General features: G+C 36.2%; 1 protein-coding gene across 1 annotated transcript in view; it reads left to right on the top strand.

The window, feature by feature from the left end:
• Positions 1–23666, top strand: part of DPYD (dihydropyrimidine dehydrogenase) — a 560719-nt gene that overhangs the window by 519130 nt on the left and 17923 nt on the right. Inside the window, exon 21 of the mRNA XM_070941074.1 lies at positions 22709–22852. Coding sequence (XP_070797175.1) covers positions 22709–22852 — 144 coding nt within the window. The remainder of the gene's footprint in view (positions 1–22708; positions 22853–23666) is intronic.

Below are 23666 nucleotides of genomic sequence, written 5' to 3'. Positions count from 1 at the left end.
AATTGGAATGATCTTATGGAATGCAAACTAGAAGTGCAGAGAAACTAGTAACCGCTGACAAATCCATGTAGCTTTTTATCAAATGTAGTGTACTTCTCTTTTTTCTTTTCTTATGGGCTTCAATTATCATCCCTAATCTGAGGGTGTTTTAAGATGTGGCACAGGCAGGTCTTTATTATTTAGGAATTAGCTGACATTTGTATTCTTTTATGGAAGTGAAGCTGGAAATGTGTTATAGGTGCCACATAATGTCCTTGTCACTTTAGTTCTAATAATATACCACACACTTATATCTAGAATGTTCCTAGGTTGTTTTAGGGATTACAACAGAGGTGGACGGCACATGAGTTAACAACCAGTTCACCCCAGCACTGAAAATATGAGCGTGCGCGGCCTTCTGTGCATGCACTTTGCTTGTGCGCACATTTGCACGCATGTACGCAGCTTAAAAAATGTGGCTAAATAGGACAGCATAGCGCCTGAGCGGGTGGGCGAGTGGGCAGGCCCGCCCACCCTCAGGTCACAACTACCGGTTCACCTGAAATGGTCCAAACCGCCAGCAGCCCACCACTGGATTACAATCATACATAATGGGACAGATGTGGCTGCTTTAAAGGGTTGCAAACAAGGGCTAAATGTACCCTCCTATGTACTCCTCAGAACGCCTCAATAATTGAATTGAAATGCTGAAAAGCTCAGTATTGTTTTAAAATGATATATGAAAGCAAAGTGTGGTCTCTCCACACGTCATCCTTAGTGAAATGTGCAAGCAAACGTCTGCATTTCCTACATCGGATAAGGAGAGCACATCTTTCTCTTTCTGTCCTGGCCACTTTTTACAGAGTGTTTTAACAAACTGCATCGCTGTTCCTCAAACTGTTTGGTTTGGTGGTACCAGTGCAGGGTGGGTTCTACTTACCTTTACTACCAGTTTGCAGCGGAGCCGCGCGCGTGCGCGCACTTCGCTCATGTGCGCATGCGCTCTTCTGCACAAGCGCAGAAGCTTCTGCACATGTGCAGAAGCATTTTGATGATGTCGGGGTTGGTGGGCGGAGCCTCCCGCCGGTTTTACTACCGGTTCTATAGAACCGGTGCAATCCAGGGGCAACCCACCACTGTAGCAGTGCCTCAGATAGAAGATCCATACAGAGAGTGATAAGGACAGCCGAGAAGATTACATGTATACATCCAAACTAAACTGCATTGTTTCTCTGTGTCATATAATATATGTGGGTACATCCTTATTTATTATTTGTTTGTGTATAGTGTATATTGCAGGTGGTGAATCTTTGAGAGCTGTATACAGCGAACTTTCATTTTAATGTATGCCGATTAGTGTACCTTTAAACTGACAATAAAGTTATTCCAAGTCTAAGTCTAAATTGTAGAAAATAGGAAGTATTGCAGCATAGTGATTCAAAATAAGATATCTAATCAAAAAAGTGACAAAAACTTAAAAAATGTTTCCTTATAAAAAGAAAGCTTTAAAGAAGCTGATACATAGCATATATTAGTATTTCTCAAAACTTAAATAGTGGCATGACATATATACATATATATTCATATATATACAGGTATACACACACACACATACACATTTCCGATCAAGATGAAACTTTGAATGGAGCATCATGTGTTTGAATACACAAGCTCTGCAGGATCTCCATAATGACTCATCTGAAGAAAAATGTATTATTTGGAAGCTATTTGAGTGCAGTCAAGATGAAGATGTCATTTTAAGCAGAGCATTTGCTGTTGCAAAAATCTCATTTTCTTCCCAGGTAAAGACTGACACGTAGGCTAGTGTATAATAATTTGCAGTTAGATTCAAAGATACTTTTCTTGGATTCATTTGTCTGAGTATTTAATTCCAAATATAGGAGAAAAAAAATTATCATTGGTACTCTTAGGCTTAACATTTTTGCCTAAAATTGAGAATGAATGAGACTTCCTGTCTGGCTTCCGGCGCCGCCAGACGGTTCTCCGTGACCGCCGCCCCGTTGCCTGTAAAGAGCCGCCTTTACACCTGAAAGGCGGCTCGAAAAACTCCATTTCCTGACGGAAATGTGAGTCTGAGCAGGCGAGGGCAGGTAGAGCCCTCTGCGAAGTCCCCAGAGGTTTTTTTTAACTCTTGGGGACGAGCAGGTTGAGGCTCCCTATTTCCCCTCGCCGTTGCTCCGGGCATCAGGCGCACTCTGCCTTTTTGCAGAGCTAGGCGCTGGAACCGGATTAATCAACGAACCTAACAGATGGATTTATTAAAAAAGATGAGACTTGGACTTGGGACCCTAAATTGCAAGTATCCTTAATGAATTTATAAGCATTTCAGAGTGAAAGAGAAAAAAAAATTTAAAATGGCGACTGCTGAGGCTTGGGAAGTAGAAGAAAGCCGAAAGTGAGAGTCCTTCCTTAACAGATACAAAGTAGCGGAATATATAGTGCTGGCTACAATTTGGAAGAAAATTAGTTATTTTAAGTTCCTCTCTTCTTGGAGATTTGTACTTGATCTTGTTTGGGGAAAAAAAAAAGTTTGGCAGGATGGCGTTACTAATAAAGCCTGATAGACAAGAAGGGGGGGGAGTGCTCCCCCACTCACAACTGTTTGAACAAGCTCTGAGCTTACAGACTCTGCAGAATGGTTTTAATTTAAAAGAATTTATTCAGGAGGAAATGGCAAAATATCATGAGACTGTGAACCAGAAATTTGAAAAATTAAGGCAGGAAATTAAAGAAATGATACAACTAAAGTATGATAACTTGCAACAAAAGATTGTAACAGTGACTAATGGTTTTTCAGAAGTTGTTATAAGGTTGGATACAAATATTAAATTGCTAGAGTCTAAAATGGAGAAAATTGATGATAAGATTTATAATTTGGACAATAAAATATTAAGAATTGAAAAGGATTTAATAAATATTCAAGACAATAGTTTAGAAGTAAAGTCTAAAGAGGAAGCTGGTCACGAGACTTATAATGCAGAAGATATAAAGCAAGGAATTGAAAGAGAAGTTGTAATGATGCAATACAGGCTGACAGAATTTGCGATCAGAATCAGAGGTTTACAGGAAAATAACAGTGATGATCTAAGAAAAACATCTGCTCAAGTTCTGGCTGGGATCTTAAAGGTTCATCCTGAAGAGGTATTCTGTAAAATTGATAAGGCCTATAGAATAAATTCTTGGATTGCAAAGCAAAGGCAACTGCCTAGAGATGTGGTGATTTATTTTATAGATAAAGAAATAAGAAATGACATTGTGCAAAAATCCTTTAATTCTATTCTACAACTGTATGGGAGAAAAATTTGGATATATAAAGAATTGCCGCCTAAGATGTTAAGAGATAGAAAGAAATTTGGACTTTTGGTGACTGAGCTAAGAAAACAAAATATTTCATTCAGGTGGGATGTCCCAGTGGGTATAATATTGAGATATCAAGGAGTAAGATATCAGTTAAATACTGTTGAAAAAGCGGAAGAATTTTACTACAAGGTCCTTAAAAAGCAAAATCAACAAGAGACAGAAACTCAAGAAAAGCAGAAGGAGATGGAAGTAATGAAGAAACAACAAGTTATAGAGGTCTCCACAGATGAGCCGCTTTTGGATTCTCTCTCAGAGATCTCAGCTGGATTATTTAATATAAGAGAGGCGGTTCCGGACCCTAATGCAATGATTTATCAAGCCACAAACCAGCATGGAAGTCAATCAGTTGATATACAATTTACAGAACCAGAAAGATTTCAGCCACAAAAACAAAACCAACAAGATCAAGTTATAGATCAGCATGAAAACCAAATAGTCGATACACAATCTACAGAAAGGAATTTAGGATGGAGATCCAACCCACAAAAAGTCAAGAAAAGAAGAAGTAGGTCTCACAAAAACAAAAACTTTTAAACTAAACAACAGTGTAATGCCAGTTACTTATGAGAGGACTGAATATACGAAAAGATAATGGGCAAAGTATTGGTTTATTTTATCCTGAGGAGAGTGACAGATCTCTGCAGTGCTGAATTTTTTGGGATGTGAAAAAGGCCTTAAATCGAATGGTTGGAAATATCTTGTTTGTTTTTTGGATTTCTTGATAAATATATTACGTGTATGCTGAGTTACATGGCAAGAGATCTACTGGATTGGGGCACGCAGAAGATCTGGTTGTTACCCTATTATGGTGGTTGAAATTAATAATCTGGATAAAAGACACCTCTATAGACATTATATGGAATATAAATATAAAGTCACTCGGGTGGTTGTTGTGTTCTTTTTTTTTTTCTTTTTGCAATATGAAGATATTTGTTAGTGATGGGGGCAGATGGTAATTGAAGATACTGAAAATACTGTTGGAATTAGGATGCGATGTTACCCTAACATGGGCGATGGAGTTTATTATCCAGTTGAAAGACATTACAGAAGATATTATATGGATTACAAGCCTAAAGTTTTTTTCTTTTAGGATTTTATTTACATAAGGGAATATTTTTCTAGTGGAGTGGGCAGAAGAATAAAGATATTAAGAACAATCATGGTAGTTTTGTAGGAAAGTGGGTGGAGATAGGTTAGGTTATTGATTGTTTAGTTTAAAAAAAAGGGATATTATGTTTAGATGTGAATATATGTAAAAGATTTGAGCTAAGAGACATAATGATGGGGGGGAAGGAAATGGGTAGCTGAACTGAATAAATGTTAAATTAGGATTTATTTAGTCTTATAGTGGAAGTATGTTCTGAAATGTTACATCGTATGGGGGGGTAGTAAAAGGGTAGATCATGAGCGGAAATCGTTAAATTGGGAGATATAATAATATTATTATGTTAAATTAGGAGTTATTAGACAATGTTATAATAGAATGTCACTTTGAAATGTATATTATAGTATAGTATAAGGGGGATATGATAATTTTATTAGAAAGAAAGGGTCAGCATATGGAGATGGAGTAAGTGGATGGTAAAGTATGATATAATCTGTTATGAATTTGGGTTTTACTATGAAGAAGTCAAAGGGGAAGGGGAGGGGGAGGGGGGTTAGGGAGGAGGGGGGGAAAGGGGGAAAAATTTGTATTTGAAAAACTTTTTCAATAAGAGAATGAATGATATTTTTTCCATGTTAGAAATGTACTGCATTGATATGTTGATATAGTGTTCGATAATTAACAATATAAGACCACGTATGGTATAATTCATTAGAAAAAATATAGCCATATTAATGTAATATAGGTTGCTCATTTCAGATAATACGATTTGAGCAACTGTTAGATTGTTTGTAAGAGAGGAAAGCTTAAAAAAGCAAAACATTTTATAAATTCATTCGTAATCCATACGCAAAGAATAGGAAACAATAAAGTGGGACCTCAGATTTAAAAAGCAGCATTATGTGGATTACAAAATTATCCAATGTCCTTTCAAATGAATTGCACGAAAGAGTTGCACGAAAGAAAGAAAAAATTGAAGATTAAAGATAGTTAGTTAAGATGCATCTAAGAGAAGTGGATGGTGACACAAGAACAGGATAATATTGGGTAAAAGGAGGTTAATGTCTTTTTGGTTACATAGACAATACAGAAGAAGGTGAATGTAGTTACCTAGGAACATATCTAAGATTAGGAGGCTTTACAATTATTATTCCGCTAACCGCTGACAATGCCTCATTTGTACTACACAACGCAATTTGGTTTCTGAATTTCAAAAGGAGAAAATGATAACCTAAGAAGGGTTCAACATTTTTTGAAGGTAACAAGTTAATTGTTGGAAAAATATCCTCTGACTTGAAAAATATTTATCTTTAAAAGGGATAATTAGATTAGAAACTTTGAATACTGTCAAATAAAAAATAAATCTTACATAAAAGTGTTATTCCATTCTACAATGTATAATACTATTGAAAATAAAGTATATTTCAGATCAAAACTAGGTAAGTCATACATTTTATTTCTAGCATGAAATCGAGATAGATTTTTTTAAAAAAAATGTGCAGTTGTCTGCCTAGTCATTACTCAAGTCCAATTAAATTCAATAGCAATTTACTCCATGTAAATAAACAAATCATTTACAAGTAAAAGTGCCATTGTTTATCTGATTCATATTTGGAAATATGACTAGTGTGACTTCATTTCTAGACCATAACTCTCCATAGAAAACCAAGATAAAGCTAGTGAACATTAAATAAGGAAAGCATTTTGCTATTTTAGATTATAGTATAAAATTATAGCTAATTTGTATTATAGTGTAGTATTTATAGTATATTATTATACCATAAATTATAATATAATTAATGTATAGGATTTTTTTAAGCTCTCTATACAATGGATTATATAACATCATTATATTATTTTAAAAGTAGGCATTGATACTGCTTTACTGCCTATGAGAGCATCTATTCTTAGGAGTCAGGATCATTACTATATTCATGACATTGGTTTATATAATCTTTTAATAAGTCATAGTACTATAGTGATGTACAGTGTATTATTTAAACTTGCCTGCAAATATTTTATTTATTTTATTTTAATTTATTTATAGACTGCTAGTTCCCTTGCAACTCCCCAATAGATAATTGGGAATAAAGTCATGCAGGCAATTAAAACAATCATTAGAAATATTTCTATGAAATTGGTAGTGATCAAACGTAATAAAAATAAAGAGAGACCTTCCATCCTGAACTGATGGAGAAATTTATGTTATGGGTTAAATCTTAACTATGTGGTCACAAAACAAGGCACCAACCTGATTCCACAATTGTGTCTATAATGATTACAATTATTCTGTCCCATTTTATAGACTCATTAAGAAAGTAGGTCCTGCAATAGTAACTGTGCCCAGCAGCCCATTCCTACTTTTTTATAGAAACTTGTTTTAAACTCACTTGATCAGCTGTTTGCACTTTCCTCATAAGTTATACACCAAATAATTATTTCTTTTTAAATATTTATTTCCTTTAAAATATTAAAATATTAAAATAATTATTTCCTTTAAAATATTTAAAACAGCTATACTTTATTATTAAATATCAAAAAGGTGTGCTTTATTTATAATAGTTTTGGATAGAGAATAAAACACCCTACCTTTTCTTTTCAGAGTCATCTTAAATTCCATTTGAGAGACAGTTTGGTGTAGTGGATAAAGGCACCGGAGCAGAAAGTGGGAAATATAGTGAGTTCTAATCCTGCCTTAAGCATGAAACCAGCTGGACATCTTGGTCACCCTCTCAGGCCAAATAGTCACCAGAAGTCAAAACTTTAAGGCAGAGGTCCTCAAACTTGGCAGCTTTAAGACTTGTGGACTTCAACTCCCAGAATTCTCCAGCCAGCATAGTCCACAAGTCCACAAGTCTTAAAGCTGCCAAGTTTGAGGACCTCTGTTTTAAGGCAATCTCCACCTTGCCCAAATCCATTTATTTTACAAAATCATTGCTTGTAGTATTTTGGATGAGAAATCGTGATTTACCATTTACAAACTTGAAAAACGAAGTCTGTAAAAAATAATATCGGGGAAGATGAATTTACAAAAATGGATGGGCCTACAGTAATTCAAAATTAAGCTTTTTTTTTTTTGCTTGAAAAGGAGGGGGGAAGGAGAGGAGGAGGAAGGAAAGGAGGAGGAGGAGATGAAGAAAAACCCAACTGAAAAGACCATGTCCTGCCTGAGACTCTTGAAAGCAGTCCCAGATCAGGACTGTTACATAATGTAAATTCTGTACGTGGCAGTAATAAAATGGAATAAAAATCCTAATGGAAAGGAAGCTTTTAACGCAGTGTAACATGTTGTAATAACAAAACAACAAACATAAAAATGTCTTTAAAATAATTCTGCAGAGACATCTTCCGGAGAGTAACAAGGTATTACTAAAGTTATTTCCTTATGGGAATTCAGATAATTATCATGGCTAAAAACACTAAGTAACCTGTTGGTTTTTTTATTTTTATTTTATTAAAAAGATTAGGTAAAGATAATGTCAAAATCCCCAGTATTAGCCACAAGAGCTGTTGTTTAGGGTTCCTTTCTCTGCCATGAATATTTTACATTTAAATTAGAAATCTGTAAAGTTGAGGTGAAAGGATTACTGTGTATGAGAGATGAATAAGGAAAAGCATTACAGCTTTTGCAGCAAGGAAGATAAGTACCACAGTTCATCTGACATAAGAGATGGATTACAGTGAATCTGAAGTAGAAGAAGGTTTATTTAGGGATTATTAGCAATGGCTTGCATTTATGTAATCTATTAGTATAACACAGGGAGAAGAGAAGGGGGAGTTTACTCCTGGAGTTATCAGAGAGATTTGCTATTTATAATGCAGTTCAAAGCCTAATATATGCAGAGCAGAGAAACATTAAAAAAAAACAAAGGAATCCTGTGTGGGAAAGAAACACAAATGTGTAGAATTCTTTCCTAAGCATTGTGATAATCAATGGATAATGGGAGCTTGTGCAGAATATACGCACATATGTAAATTGAACATAATGATGATAAATCACCACTGCCAAATTCAAGTTGATATTTTGATATTAAAGTAAAAGTTACAAAACATTTAGTTCAAAAATATTATAAGAATTCATAAATTCTTTCTTTTGAAAAGGTAGCATCAAGTGCTAGGATCTATAATTCAGCTGTATAAATAAGTAGTGATCAAAACAAGTGAAGAAAGAGCCTTGGTGGCACAGCAGACTGTAGCACTGTTAAGTAACACCAGCTGCCTGCAATTACTGCAAGTTCAAATCTCACCAGGCTCAAGGTTGACTCAGCCTTCCATCCTTTCGAGGTAGGTAAAATGAGGACCTGGTTTGTGGGGGCAATAAGCTGACTTTGTATAAAAAAGAATACCGCTTGGGGGGCCCCGAAAGCCCTACTAAGCAGGTATATACAAAAGTATGAAGGCTATTGCTTAACGCATTGTAAGCCACCCTGAATCTCTGGAAAAGGGCGGCATATAAATCGAACCAATAAATAAATAAATAAATAAATAAATAAGAACTATTACAAATATTATCTAGTATAAACTTTCTCAATTTGGCGCCCTAATGCTACCGTCGTCCCGATATAGTCAGTTGGCACTATCTCTGACTATTGGGGGTGAGTCGTTGGCCCCCACAAATGGGGTTCGCAACTTGGGCATCCTCCTGGACTCACAGCTGTCTTTTGAAGAGCATATGACGGCCGTAGCCAGGAGGACTTTTTATCAGGTTCGCCTGATTCGCCAGTTGCATCCCTTTCTGGATCGGGACTCGTTACGCACGGTCACTCACGCCCTTGTCACCTCACGCCTGAATTATTGTAATGCTCTCTACATGGGGCTCCCCTTGAGGAGCACCCGGAGGCTCCAACTGGTCCAGAATGCGGCCGCGCGGGTGGTAATGGGAGCAATGTGGCGCTCTCATGTAACCCCCCTCCTGCGCGAGCTGCACTGGCTCCCAGTGGTCTTCCGGGTGCGCTTCAAGGTTTTGGTTACTATCTTTAGAGCACTCCATGGCTCAGGACCAGGGTACTTACGAGACCGCCTCCTGCCACCAATAGCCTCTCACCGACCAGTTCGCTCCCATAGAGAGGGGCTCCTCGGGGTGGCGTCAGCCAAACAATGTCGACTGATGGCCCCCAGGGGGAGAGCCTTTTCTGTGGGGGCACCTACCATCTGGAACGGGCTCCCCCCGGAGTTACGAAACATCCAAGACTTACGCATATTCCGCCGTGCCCTGAAAACATTTCTATTCCAACAAGCTGGTCTGGCCTAACTCTCCCTTTTTAATTGGCTTTTAAACTGGGTTTTAAACCTCTTTAGATAAATTTGGATGTTTTTAATCTTTGAGCCTAAATTACTTAATCTGTTTCTTAATAGTTTTTAACTTCTATATGTATTTGTGTTTATTTTGGCTGTTCACCGCCCTGAGTCCTTCGGGAGTAGGGCGGTATACAAATATGAAAAAATAAATAAATAATAAATAAATAAAATTAAGTAATTTTGGACTTGAATTCACCACATCTGGAGATTACTAGTTTGGCAAAAGTTGGTTTAAGTTCACAGTACACAAGTGTGTGAGAAGACCTCAGTAGAAACATGAACACCAGATATCTGTAAGGTTATAATCCTGCTCCTTTTCATAGTGATATAAATTAATATTTGTTTCTGATTGTTATGAATTATTTTTTATATTTTCAGGAGGCATTTCAGTTGAAGTGTTCCAGTATGTAGATACTTCAAGATTTTAACAACTCTTAGTGCAGTCCACAAATCCAGCTTTGGATGTAAAAAAGATCAGTCCATCTGCTCACCTTTGGATAGAGAGCTCAACATGTCTCTTTTACTGTAAATCTTATTGGTAAAATTAAATAGTAGTTAGCCTACCCTTTTACAATTGTACAGTATTATTTTAATAATAATAGTATATATTGATCTTATCCATTTTGTGTAAATTTAATACTTTACAGATTTGTAACCAAGCAAGTTTATCTTTTGCTTGCTAACTTTATATTTTATTAGGCTCACATTTTAGTGGGAGGTGCATTACAAATACATTTATCTTTGTTTTTCTGAAAGAGAGCAAAGAAAGAAACAAAACAAGAAAAAACTATTTTAAAGCACAACAAAATATGTGATCTATAGAGTTTGAGATCAGTGGAGAAAACTGGTTAGTACTGCAGTATATTGTATTTTGAAATGTTAAAGTATCAGGCTACAATCCTGCACTCATTTATTTGAAATTATAGTCCATTGAGTAGAGTAGGCTTATTATTGATTAGAGCATCATAAGATTATCCTTCATAATGTATTTCCATAGACCAGTGATAGCTAACCTTTTCGGCACCAAGCGTCGAAAGTGCACACAAAAGTGTGTGTGCGTGCACACCCATAATGCCCTCCCCACGCATGCATGCACATGAGACCCCCCCATGTGTGTCTGCCCCGCGCATGCATGCGCAACTCCCCAGCTGTGCCCGGCACATGCACATGTGCGGCAGAGACCCGAAAACCAGCTGGCTGGCGGGAGGCGCACACGCATGCACGACGGAGCTGAGCTGGGGTGACGACTTGCGTGCCGGCAGAGGGTTCTGTGTGCCACCTATGGCACATGTGCCATAGATTCACCACCACAGCCATAGACTTTTATAAGATAGCAGAAGAGCAAAAGTTCAGAGAGCACTAAGGACTCCACATTTTAGTCAGGGCTATATAAAGATCTCCTGATTTTTATTTTGGAATATGGCACAATGTTTCCTGTTTGTCTTGTGGTACTGAAGTGGATTGGCGTGCTATAAATTTGATTTGTGCCTTACTGTTATCAAGCATGATTAAATAATTTTTGCCCAATGTTTTAAAAATCAAAACATTTCCCTATTTAAAAATATTAAATGATGAAATATTATCAAATATTTCATCATTTAAAAGTATACAGTTGGAAAACTTCAAACAATCCAAAATACATTAACATGACATATACCGTGCTGTATTTAAGATGGAAAAAATATTCACATTTACAATAATCAAAAGCCTCTCCAAACTGCTATTGCTGAGAAAGCCTGGAAGTTTAGCTTCCTCCATTTATTTCCAAACAGTTTGATGTCATAAGTCTAATTTCATTGGCAAAAAAGCTAAATTGTGAAACAATAAAAATTGGAAGTGTAGTTGAATTTATGTTTACACAATGATGTTTTGTTCAGAACATCTCAAATTTACATCGCTGGATAAAGTTAATTGTTTTCATTATCCTTTAAGTTAGCCAATTTTGGCTAACTTGGTGGGTTTTTAAAAAAAAATAAAAATTAAATCATTTCTGTAATGTAAAGGGGTTTGGTGAGCACTGACCATGAAGGACATCTTATGAAACTAAATTATTTTCTTTATAACTTGGGATCAGAACCAAAAGGAATGCTAAACTCTTCCATAAATTAACTTGCACTGTATCTGCAACAGACTATTCTCTGCCAAAGTAATCTGCCAACAGAACTGGAAAGAAGGCCTTTGAATGGTTAGTACAGGTTTTAGGAAACAAAGAATGGAAGCAGTGGCATTCTTGATTTATCTATCTCTATTACCCAGAAAGTCACTGTGAGTGATGCAGTTTGAACAACTTCAAGGCTTCCTTAGAAAAGAAGCATGCAAGGCAGCCCACGGATGAATGAATTCAAGTTATCTTTGAGTTTGATTCTTTGTGCTTTTGTATTATTTAGTGCTTAAAGTTCAGACAAAGTTAGACAGGAGATGATGGTCATGGGAGGGGGGTCACACACACACTCTGCATTGCCTCTGATCTATTTAAAGTACCCTGCCCTGCCCTACCACCTCTAATCACCCTGATCAGTCTTCATCTATGTTTTGAAAGATGCTCTCATGTCCCTGTTATTGAAGAACATTTCATCAGGTACAGACAAAAGAAAATATTTGTAACTCAAGTTTGAACTGTGGGGTCCTTGGTGCTCTCTGAGCTTTCTTGCAGACATTTCATTACCCGACGAGGTAACATCACCAGTGCTAGCAAGAAAACAACCAAGTTCAGAGAACACCAAGGACCTCACATTTTAAAACAGGGCAATATGTCTTGTTTTATCCTGCAGTGCTGAAGCAGATTGACACGCTGTAAACCAGGTTTGTGACTTCCTATTATGAAGCATGGCTAAATAAATAAAGATATGCATATACATATGCATACATCATATGATTTTTATCAGAATGTGGTGAAATATTTAGGAAATTCAAACTTTGGGATTGAAGAGGTATGCCAACATTCATAGAAATTGGTGGGAGGCTTTTACATTACTTTTATTATTGTTGCATAATAAAAATGCTAAAATTAAATACATATATTAGAATGGTGATTGTTCAGAATTAAGAAGAAAAATAAAGGCTTTTGGTGGAGGTATATCGAACTAAAAATGTCTTCATGAAAGAGGAGCTGGTGATTGTAGCAAAGACCAAGGTAGACCAGTGAGTACACCAGTACCTTGAAACCCCTCTGGATAAGGAGAGCATGATATGACGTCACCGAACCAGTTCTCCCCCCCTCCCACCCACCCACCCACGTTATTCTTACCTTTTATTTGGTCCCACCCCCAATCTATTGCTGCCTCCTGAGTCCCAGCTGATGACTAGAGGGAAAAAAACTGTTTAAACTCTTGCCGCAGGGCTTCAAAGGGTCATCCTACAGCTGATCAGTGTTAAAAGCAAACAAATGAGTTGGGTCGTAAGTGCTATGACTTGGTCGTAAGTGCGAGGACCTTCCAGAAATGACTGACCAGCTAGCCACGCCCACCTATTCACATGACCTCCAAGCCACACCCACAAAATAAGCCACACCCACAGAACCGGTAGTAAAAAAATTTAGAACCCACCCCTGTATACTACCTTTAGCACCTAAGTGAAAGATGGGTTATTTATGTAACCAAATCCATAAGGTCAAATCAGTATACAGCTTTTTCCTTTTGTTTACATTCTGCATGAGAAAAACATTGCAAGCCCTACTTGTTAAACTACCCTAAGAACCTAGATGCTATTTATATAAGCTTTGCCAGCATAGCACATTTTTTCCCCAGAATGAGGGTTTAGAAAAAGTGGATAGTAGTAGCATTTGTTAGTATGTTAGATGTTTATTAATAGACAGGCTGCTGTCATCTTTGCTACAACTTAGTCTGCTAAACTGTCAGAATTTCATTTACATAAATGGGTGGGAAGCTCTATTCTCATATATGCCCAACAAACTGAAGACAAAGTGCTTGCCAGTGTTTTAATTTCTTTTTTATGTTCCGGTTAGAGAGTAAGTGGAGTGTCTTTCATCTCACAGTGTTATGAATATGGTAATATATGGAAATCACAGAAAGAAGATCATGTGCATTGCAAATCTCACATGTGTTTACTCAGAAGTAAATCCATTGAATTCAGGAGGGATTTAGTTTTGTGTATTTTCCCCAGGTTTGCAATCTAAATTCAACACGTTCTTTACTGAAGGAATTCCTGATAAATTAAAATCTCTTTTGTTCATATGAAATGCTATTGTCTATAAAATGACAGGTGGCCAGATGTTCATGAAGTAGAAATCTTTCCATTGCTTGCATCTCCCAACTTCATCTTATGAAGGAATCATTCACTTTGGAACATTTGATCATCAAGTAAATGAACATAACACTATTTAGGTCCTGTTCTTGTATGTATATATATGTGATGTGAATGTATTTGATGAATGTTTTATAATAGATAGACCAAACAAGTCATCTTTAGAACCTCAAATGCTAGTGTACTGCCACAAAAAATATTCACTCATGTTTTTCTTCATGTTTCAAAGGTGACTGCAGGCTAGAAACCAGGGGATTGTGAATTCTAGTCCTGCCTTAGGCATGAAAGCCTGCTGAGTGATTTTGGATCAGTCACTCTTTCTCAGCCCAACTCACCTCACAGGATTGTTACTGTGAGGAAAATAGGAGGAGAAAGACTATTAGATATTGTTCATACCTTTAAATTTTTTTTATAAAAATAATAAGATGGGAAATTAAATAAATAAACAAACAAATAAAATAAGAAAGCAAAGAGAAAGAGACAGGTGTCGTGGTTAATAAAACTGCCACTGATTTTTCTCAAACTATCATTTGAAGTCACTGTTTAGAGATTCCTATTCAAGTAAAACAACCAAGGAATGAATGTGAGATCATCAATAATAAGTACATATTTTCTTCACGGAGGAAGGCCACATTCCTTATTGTTCAGCTATAAAGTGAGTCTATGCAAGACCTTTCCCATTGCATTTCACTATATTATCAGATTTAGGATGTGGGGGATGTAGCTTTGGGGTTTTTTAAAATTTTCTTTTGAGTTTCCACAGATGTTCTGTAGGCAAAATATAATGCATGCACACCCTCTAGGGGAATTTCACTGATGTTCAGTCAGAATGCCTACAGATATTCCACTAGGGCAGGGTTTTCCATTTTTGTTTCTAATGTTATCTACAAAATTCAGCGACCCCATTGATCAGTTCCTTGAACTAGTCAGATGACATCTTAATAAATGCGTTGTCTATATTATATCATGACCATACTTCTATTTACAATGGCTTTAAAAGCTAACATATAAAATGAGGTTAGAGATAAGTGGACCAGAATAACATCTGCTCTGTTTTTCTGCTCCTTTTACAAATAGATTTTTTGTCTGGAAAATTTGGGGGTTTCTTGAACCAATTGTTTAAGAAAAACGTAGAAAATGTTTCCCAAAGTGGATCAGGGAGTCCATAAGCAGTTGCCCTTTCTTTCTAAAATGTAATAAATGATTATTTGGGACGCCGGGGTATTTCCTGTCACTTTAACTTTTTAAAAGCCCATCTGCTGATGGCAGGGGAAATATTTCTTCCTTAGCATCTCTGGTTTGACCATAGAGCTAGCTGGATTTTATTCTGATTAGTGTTCATCCTCCGGGAATGAAATGAATCAGCGAAGTTCTTTTCACCATGGTAGATACATAGTGGAATTCTTTTTAATTCCCAAGTGGAATGTGCAGGTATGAAATGTGTTTGGGAGGCTAAAGGGGTTTTTCCCATTAGGGATAGATATAAGCAGAGAAAAATACAGACAGAGAATTTATTAATTGAGTGAAAAGAACATGGGATTTTTAAAAAAATTGATTTTAATTTTCATGCTCGGGAAACTATTTTTGTAAAAGTATTCCTTGAAAGAAAATAAAAACAAAAAAACAAGAAAGCACTGCGGGGACACCTGTTTTTTAAGCTGTGACATTTCAGAAGATCAGGCGGAAGAACTGATTCTACACACTGAATGACTATTATTTAAAACAACAAAAAGGGCAAATGTTTTAAGATGCCAATAGCATTCCTTTTTTTTTTTCAAAAGGTTATCTGGCATATGTTCAAACCATAGAAGTTAGTATTAGGAGGTAAAGAAAAGGAAATCATCACAAATATTCTTAATATACACTGCTGCTTAGAATTCTATTTTCTTTCCTTTTGGAATCTGCAGTAGTCCTTGATACAGTATGCTTATTGCATGTTTTCTTTCCGATTCTTTTTTATATACAAATATATCCATGCAGGCTACTGCATAGAAATATTTTGGTGCATATATTTGTCATAATGGAGATAATTAATAAATGTTGATAATGTTCATAACATTTAGTATTTGTGTACTCAGAGCAAGATTTCTTCAGTTCGTTATTTTATATCAGAATAGTAGCAAACTATAGTATTGGCCATATTATTGTCCTCTTCTTTTAATATAATAAATGTTGGAGGGCAGACATATAAGAAATTACAGTAATTTAAACATTAAGGTATTGCTCAGCTATTTCTATTATGGTAGGTAACCAATCCCTAGTTCATAATATGCTCAATTGAATTTAGATTGATCTGTGAATAAATTATAACCAGAACTAGCTTATTCACCTTAAAGCTTTGCTGGCTTAATGTTTCATTGTTGATTCATTATGTTGTGAGTTCTCTATTGACAGTCTAATGCTTTTTATATCTTGATAGAAACAGCTCTACTGATAGATATGGCTATCTTTAAGTGAACAGGATTTAACTTATCCAGTGAGGACAAATTCATCAGTGAATGAATCCCTTAAGAAATATTAAAACAAAAATCAAATGGTTACAGGAGATTTGCACAGTTCATCACTTGCAAGGTTGTTTTTTGGAAGCGTAGTGCAAGAGATTTGCCTTTGGATGAAAGGAGAGACATGTGTCATGCTATACGATGGTTCTTAAACTAAATTGATGAATGGTGTTGGATAGTTTGATGTTGGATAGTTTCACATGGTACAACTTCGGTTAGTGTTACAATAATGAATACAAAGGCTTCTGATTCTAGAAATGCCTTCTAGAGGTCTGAGGGTCATCCTAAGAAGATACAATTCCTGCTATTGAAATGTGTTCTCTATCCAGATAGCTTCTCATCAAAAGGTATTATGAATACTAATGAATGACATAGATACATAGGTACACATACTGTACATGCTATATTGGTCAACAAATCTAAACTATGGACCATTAATTTCCTGACACGGATCTTGCTTCTATAGAGACTATAACTTCCACTATATGCAATAAGGGAACAATAGTATTCATCCACTTTGCAAAATCATTTCTTATACAGGATGAGCATTAAAAGATTCTAAGTACACTTATTATCTACTATCTAATATTGTGTATTTTGTCTCTCAACAAAAGTATTGTTTATAATAAAAAAAATTACATTGATGTTTTACAATATTATACAACCATACAACCTCAAAAACCTCTTAATGGTTGTAAAGAGGTTTTTGAGGGTACCACTCGGTCCAACCACCCCCCCTCCCCCAAAGTTCAAAGCAGGCTGGCACCAAGCTTTTCATGTACCTTCTTGAAAATATGATTAATCCATTTTGAAAAGAAGATATAATTGAATTGTTTTGATAGCTGCCAGTACATCAGATGGTCTTTGAAGGAATTTATCCTGTTTATTTAGGCTGCAGCTGTTGCTGAATACAGTGTAATGAAACATCCAAAAGTAATTTTTTAAAGTCTAAAGGCAATAAATATTTGGAGGCATGGCAATAAGTGACAGAGATTCCATCATATGATTTCTAAATTAAGGGTGTCTTCTGTTGTGCTTTGCATTTTACTTAATGCCCGCTGAAGTTATACAAACAAAGGCAGGAAAGGCACATAATGGTCTGTGAACTGTCTGAAGATCAAAGCTAGACCACAGGAATGAAGTGAGAGAAACAGGAGCCACAACATAAATCAGTAAGCTGTAAAACAGCCAGAATGCCAAGGTAACTAGATAAGAGAAATTCAAGGAGCAAGGATTTATAATGGTAGAATTCCAGCAGCCTAACGGAACTTTTGAAGATATTTTTATAGCTGAAGCTATAACATCAGTTTACCCCTACTGCATTCCAATTGGTTTTATTTTAAGTAATTTCAGGCAGTCTGATATTTTCACTCATGGATTTATTTGTAGGTGTTCCAGATTGTTCCAGCTCAATGGCGTAGGCCAAGTATTCTGCTGGTATTCTCCTCAGTTGTTCTTAGATACAATAATGGTTCTTGTTAAGTCTTCCCTTAGTCAAATATACTTCAGCTATAACAGGAGCTGCTTGCCTATCATCATCACTGTTAGAAAAACCATTGCTTCCTAAACAGTTTATTTTTTGTCAACATTCATCTAAGTCAGACCGATACATGGCTCTTAGATTACACAGTGGTCTGGAGCATGATGAAGTTAATCCTGGGACATTTTATAGAATTCTTCCTTCTTTGAGATTTCTCCACTTAAGTAAACTTTATTTTCTACATCCCCCCCCCTCTTTTTTTTTTTTTTTTTAAGAAATTGATGAGATTTTGTTTAAACCTAAGTAGGAATTCAGGGGGCGGTAGAAATTTGTTTCAAAACACCTGATTCTCATTCAATAGAAGCATTGATCTGTGAATTATTTTGCATAAACACACTTCCATTTGTGAGCAAAATACAGTTTTAGCTTGCTTGGATTGTCACAAAATTATTAATAATAAAGAATAAAAGAAAATTTCAGTGTGAACTGTTGGGTGAGAAGAAAGGAATTAGACATAGGCTTCTTGTCAGTGCAAGAAATCTATATTTAATATGAAACACCAAGTCTGATCCTGAAAGTGATAGTGAGTTGCATTAAATGACTATGAAATTATTATATAACTTGGCTTACTTATAAATATTTCCAGATAGTGAAAAGGGAGATGAGGTTGTCTCATAGCATGTTCCATTTTCAAGGAAGAAGTCAACACTAACAACTTGTTTGTATTCATAACACTATTTGATAGCTCAAATATCATGATTACCTTCCTGAGTTGAAGCTGGCTTTATCCAGTTAGCATATTGTCATTATCTGTGGACACTGGCATGTTCATAAACTGGAACCAGCATTCTGGCAGTATTTGAAATTTAGCATTCTTCTCCATTACTGCATAATGTGAAAGCAAGCCCACAGGCTAAAGATTAAGCTGAGTGAGGTCAAACAGTGAAATGAATAAAATTAGCACTTTCTAGAGTTTGCATAGAACCTACTGCTATTATAGTAACAGATCCAATATCCCTCTAACTGCCATGTCAAAATAATCTAAGAGCATGCTTTATAAAGTTTTGTGGCAAATCCATTTGCTCTAAGGAGAAGGAAAAGTAAAACGTTAAGTAAATGGGTTTGCTTTTCCAAGTTTTATGCCTATCCATTGAATTCATTTTCCTGGTAATATGAAAATAAGCATGTGTCATTTTTCATTGTACGAGTATTTATTTATATATATGAGAATTTTATAAATGTACAACTTCAGAGATTCCAACTCTGAAATGTACTGTGTAAAATGTACAAACATATTGTTTTATAGCAGGGGTGTCAAACTCGCGGCCGGTGGGCTGGATGCGTCACGTGCTGGCCACGCCCATTCCCGTTTTAGCAAAGTGGGGAAAAGTTGAGATACAACACGTGATGACAACATGTTGTTGCGAGTTTGACACCCCTGTTCTATAGGATCATTTTTTACACTGTTATAAATTCCAGGTTCCTGCACCCCAAACCTTGCAGTCTATATTGTATTATATTTTTACCATGAGCAGGGATAATGCAAAATCTCAGTAATACTTCAGTTTGTAGCTAAAACTAGGGAAGTATAACATATTGAAAAACTTTTCAAAATGATATAAATGAAGCATGGTGACAAAAAGAAAGGAATACACAAACGGTCAGGGGAGCATATCTGAATATTAAAATTGTAATCTCTGGAAGTGATTTGCTGGAGGTACAGGTTCCTAACCAAAAGGATGCCTAATTACAAAATTCATCTTGTGATGTCCTTTCATATTTGCATCCTAACATTGCATAAAAATATGGAAAGGTTGGAAATTGCAGCATTGAGACAACTCATAGGGATGTAACCTTTGTTTGTTGAAATGTTTGTTTCTATTATTTTGGAATGAGGATGCTTGTTAGATACATGGACAACATAGATACATGGCAGATAACAGCTACTACACATTTACTTACCTTTCAGCTCTCCTGATTGATGGAATTAAAAATATGATTGAAGCTGATGATCAGTACCTCCCAATAGGAAGAATAGATATCTTTATAAATCCACACATATCTGAGGCAGATGGGTAGTTAAGAAATAGGAAATATAAATACTGTATATAATGAATAAATTATGTTGATTTTTCTGGTTCCATTTCACTTGATATTTTGGCAGAATATAATTCTGAAATTACTTTGATCACCTTCATAGATAACCTAAATAATACAGTGGGTGTGATAATCTGGGTTTTTGTTTCTCTTTCTGTTTTGACCTTTTGACCATTTTTAGCATCATAAAGCCATCTAGTTACTCCATTAAAAATTAAGTGGACTATCTAGAAGATAACAATTTATCACAATTTTACAGTGGTTCTAATCTCACCAGATCACATGAACAAAATTGCACTGGGAACAGTTTGACAAGTAGGCCTTTGGCCTCTGGTGTGTCACAAAATACCATATTATTCCCTATATTGGTCAGTATTTAGGGAACTGGCTATGAAAGTCATCTGGGGTTTCTGAATTGGGTGTTATCAAAATGCTGATGATTATCAATTCTACTTTTTCTTGCCCCAATTCTAGGAAAGCCACCTGAACATGCCCAAATTCAGCAATAGAGTAGATCAAGACTAATATGCTAAATGAAATGGGTTTGCAATTGGCTTTTGTTATTAGGAGCACAATTCTGTCCAGCACACCTATCATATCCCTGGACAGAGTTAGCAATAATTATTCATGCTTTGGCTACATCCCATCTTTATTCCCGCAACATGCTTCATGTGGGGCTAACTTTGAAAATGTCTGGACGTTGCTGATTACTGCAAGAACAGGATCAGATACCTCCTCTGAATCATAGGAACTGATTATCAATTCCTTCCCAAGGACAATTTAAAATGATGGTATTGAATTAAAAAAACCTAAGACCTGACGATTTAAGGGTCTGCTTCTCCCATGATGAATCCAATTGTTAAGATCAGAAGAATCCTTTCAAAGGTGCCCCTTCTGTTAGAGACCCTTTCTACTGGCACACAAGAGCTGGTTTTCTCTACCTTTGTTCAGTAGTGGTATTCACTTACCTTTGCTACCGGTTCGGAAATGTGAGCACGCATGTGCAGAGCCTTCTGTGGATGTGCAGAGCGTCCGTGATGATGTCAGGGTGGGTGGGCGGAACCTCCCACCACCGCCGCTACCAGTTCGCCCGAACTAGGTAGAACCGGTAAAATCCCACCACTGCCTTTGTTCCTGTTGACTTCTTTTGGAGTTGTGATTGGTCCCTCTCTCTTCCAATGTTTATGGAATCTATAAAAACACCTCTTTCAGCAGGCCTTTAATTGTTTCACAATTTTAACATTAATCGTTATTGTATTTTGAACATTTTATATTCTGTTCTAATTTTTAAATTTCGTCAGATGCCTTGAATGGTTGCTGTCTAAGAGAAATTAAATTGATGTCATTTACTTGGTTGGTTTTGGAATTAATTACCTAGAGTATCTTTTAGTTGCTGTGTTGTTGGTGCTGGTATCATAATCAGCTATAAAAGAATGTTTTGTACCTCATCGTGTGGTGTGTAATGTTTAAGAATAAAATTTACTTCAGAAAGATCCAGATGAATACATTTTACTCATTATTCTCATCTGTTCTAGATTTAGATATATATAAATATCTAATCTAATCATATCTTCCTCTGATTTCATTCTAACCTGCTGTTAGAAATGTTGATAGCATTTCATCAGTTCAAAAGTTTTCTCTTTTCCATTAATGGAACAAACATCCCATTTAACAGCTTAGTCATGGATAAAAGCAAATTTCCTTTCATGTTCGTTTCTAAGATCTGTCTTGCTTTGTTCTCATTCAAGCTGGATTTTATCTTCTGTTGACCACATGATTTTCTACAGCACTTGTAGTACATTCTAATACTCCTGAATTCTTCACAGTAATTGTAGTATATCTTAATACTTCTGAGATCTCAGCCTGAGATCCACGAAGGATGTATGCTTGTCAACTAAGAGCTATAAAAATGACAGACAACAATAGGAAGAATTACAATATAAGATTTGGAGATATATATTAAGTATGTATAATGCCCAGGCAAAAATATATAGCTTAGCATTGTGGAAACTTGCTCATAATACCTTGTTCGATACAATCCTTTATCCTAAGTGCTAAATTTGTGAAGTGGGGAGACAAGCCCTATATGTTCATAGCACAGCTCTCTGTGCAAAATGCCGATCAGCTAGGCATTTGTGAGATGTAACAAAGTCGCCTACCTTTCCCTCAAACCCAGCTCCACATGCAGCATTTACAATTTTTAAAAAAACTTTAAAAAGGAATGTGGATACTTGATTAGTTAGTGGCTCTTTAAAAACATATTTTTTAAAAAAACCCTGAAGCACAAAGAGAAGAAGAGATTGGTTGAGCTTTCAAATCCTCAATACCAGTGGTGGGTTTCTACCGGTTTGCCCCGATTCCCACAAACCGGTAGTGGTGGCGGGAGGCTCCCCCACCCACCCGAACATCATCATGGATGCTCTGTGCATGCGCAAAAGACACAGAAGCGCCGCAAGCAAAGCAACGCGCTCCCAGTTCCCAGTTCTACTGCTCAATACAATATGCATGATGTTACAACTAAAAACCTGGGAAGGGATTTTACCTTTGTTTGCAGAAGAGTGCCAGGACTGCAGCAGTATAATATATACCTCCTATTTCTTATAGAAACTTCCCAGCTTTGGACCCTACCTTGAGCAACGAAAGAAGATAATAGCTGAAAATAAGCTGAAACTAAAGGGACAGAGCAGCCTCCTTTCCCAGCTTGAGAGAAAGTGTTTTGTTCCAAAGAAGCCCATCCGGGCTGTGAAGGTAAGACTAAATAGAAGTTTCGCATAAAGGAAGAGCAGCCTTCTCAAAACAATGATTTTGCATTTATGATTATATTTCGTTCTGTGGGTGTGTGGCTAGCGTATCTATAATCTTATATATGCAATCTTCAATTTAGATCCATTTATTTAGTGACTGTGCAAAGTTACAGAAGAACTGGAAAAAAAATGACTGGTCCTCAGACTTACAACCCATCACAGCATCCCCATAGTCATTTGATCAGAATTTGGGTACTTGGCAACTGCCTTGTATTTACAACGGTTGCAATGTCCCAGGATCATGTGATTGCCACATGCGAACTTTCCCAACTGGCTTCCGACAGGCAAAATCAATGGGGGACCCTGGGTTTGCTTAACAACTGTGTGATTCACTTAACAACTGCAGTGATTTGTTTAAGAACTGTGGCAAAATATTTTAAAATTGAACAGAACTCATTTAACAACCACTTTTACTAGCAGTGAAAATTCTGGCCCTAAATTGAGGACTATTTGTAGATATGTATTGAATAAAGTTACTAAAAGGCATTGTTTCTATGGTTTAGGCCACTATTTAGATAACCAGAAATTGATATTTGTATTAGTCTGTTTATTTCTAACATACAGTAAAATACAAAATCAAAGATATGCTAAAATGAACTATATCTCTGTAGTATAGTTTTGTATTTCCAGAGAAGCTAGATTAATTTATACAAGCATTGTGTGTTGGCCTCAGATGGAACAGAAGATGACCTGTAAAAGTGAGTCTTAGGTTTTTCATGTTGTGTGATCCTTGACACTTTCCTCTTATACATTTTACA

Source organism: Pituophis catenifer, unplaced genomic scaffold (genome assembly GCF_029215685.1).
Source record: "Pituophis catenifer annectens isolate HBS135680 unplaced genomic scaffold, rPitCat1.0.hap2 SCAF_3, whole genome shotgun sequence".
Lineage (NCBI taxonomy): Eukaryota > Metazoa > Chordata > Lepidosauria > Squamata > Colubridae > Pituophis > Pituophis catenifer.
Note: the sequence above shows the minus strand (reverse complement) of the source record. Positions and strands in the feature narration are given on the sequence as shown.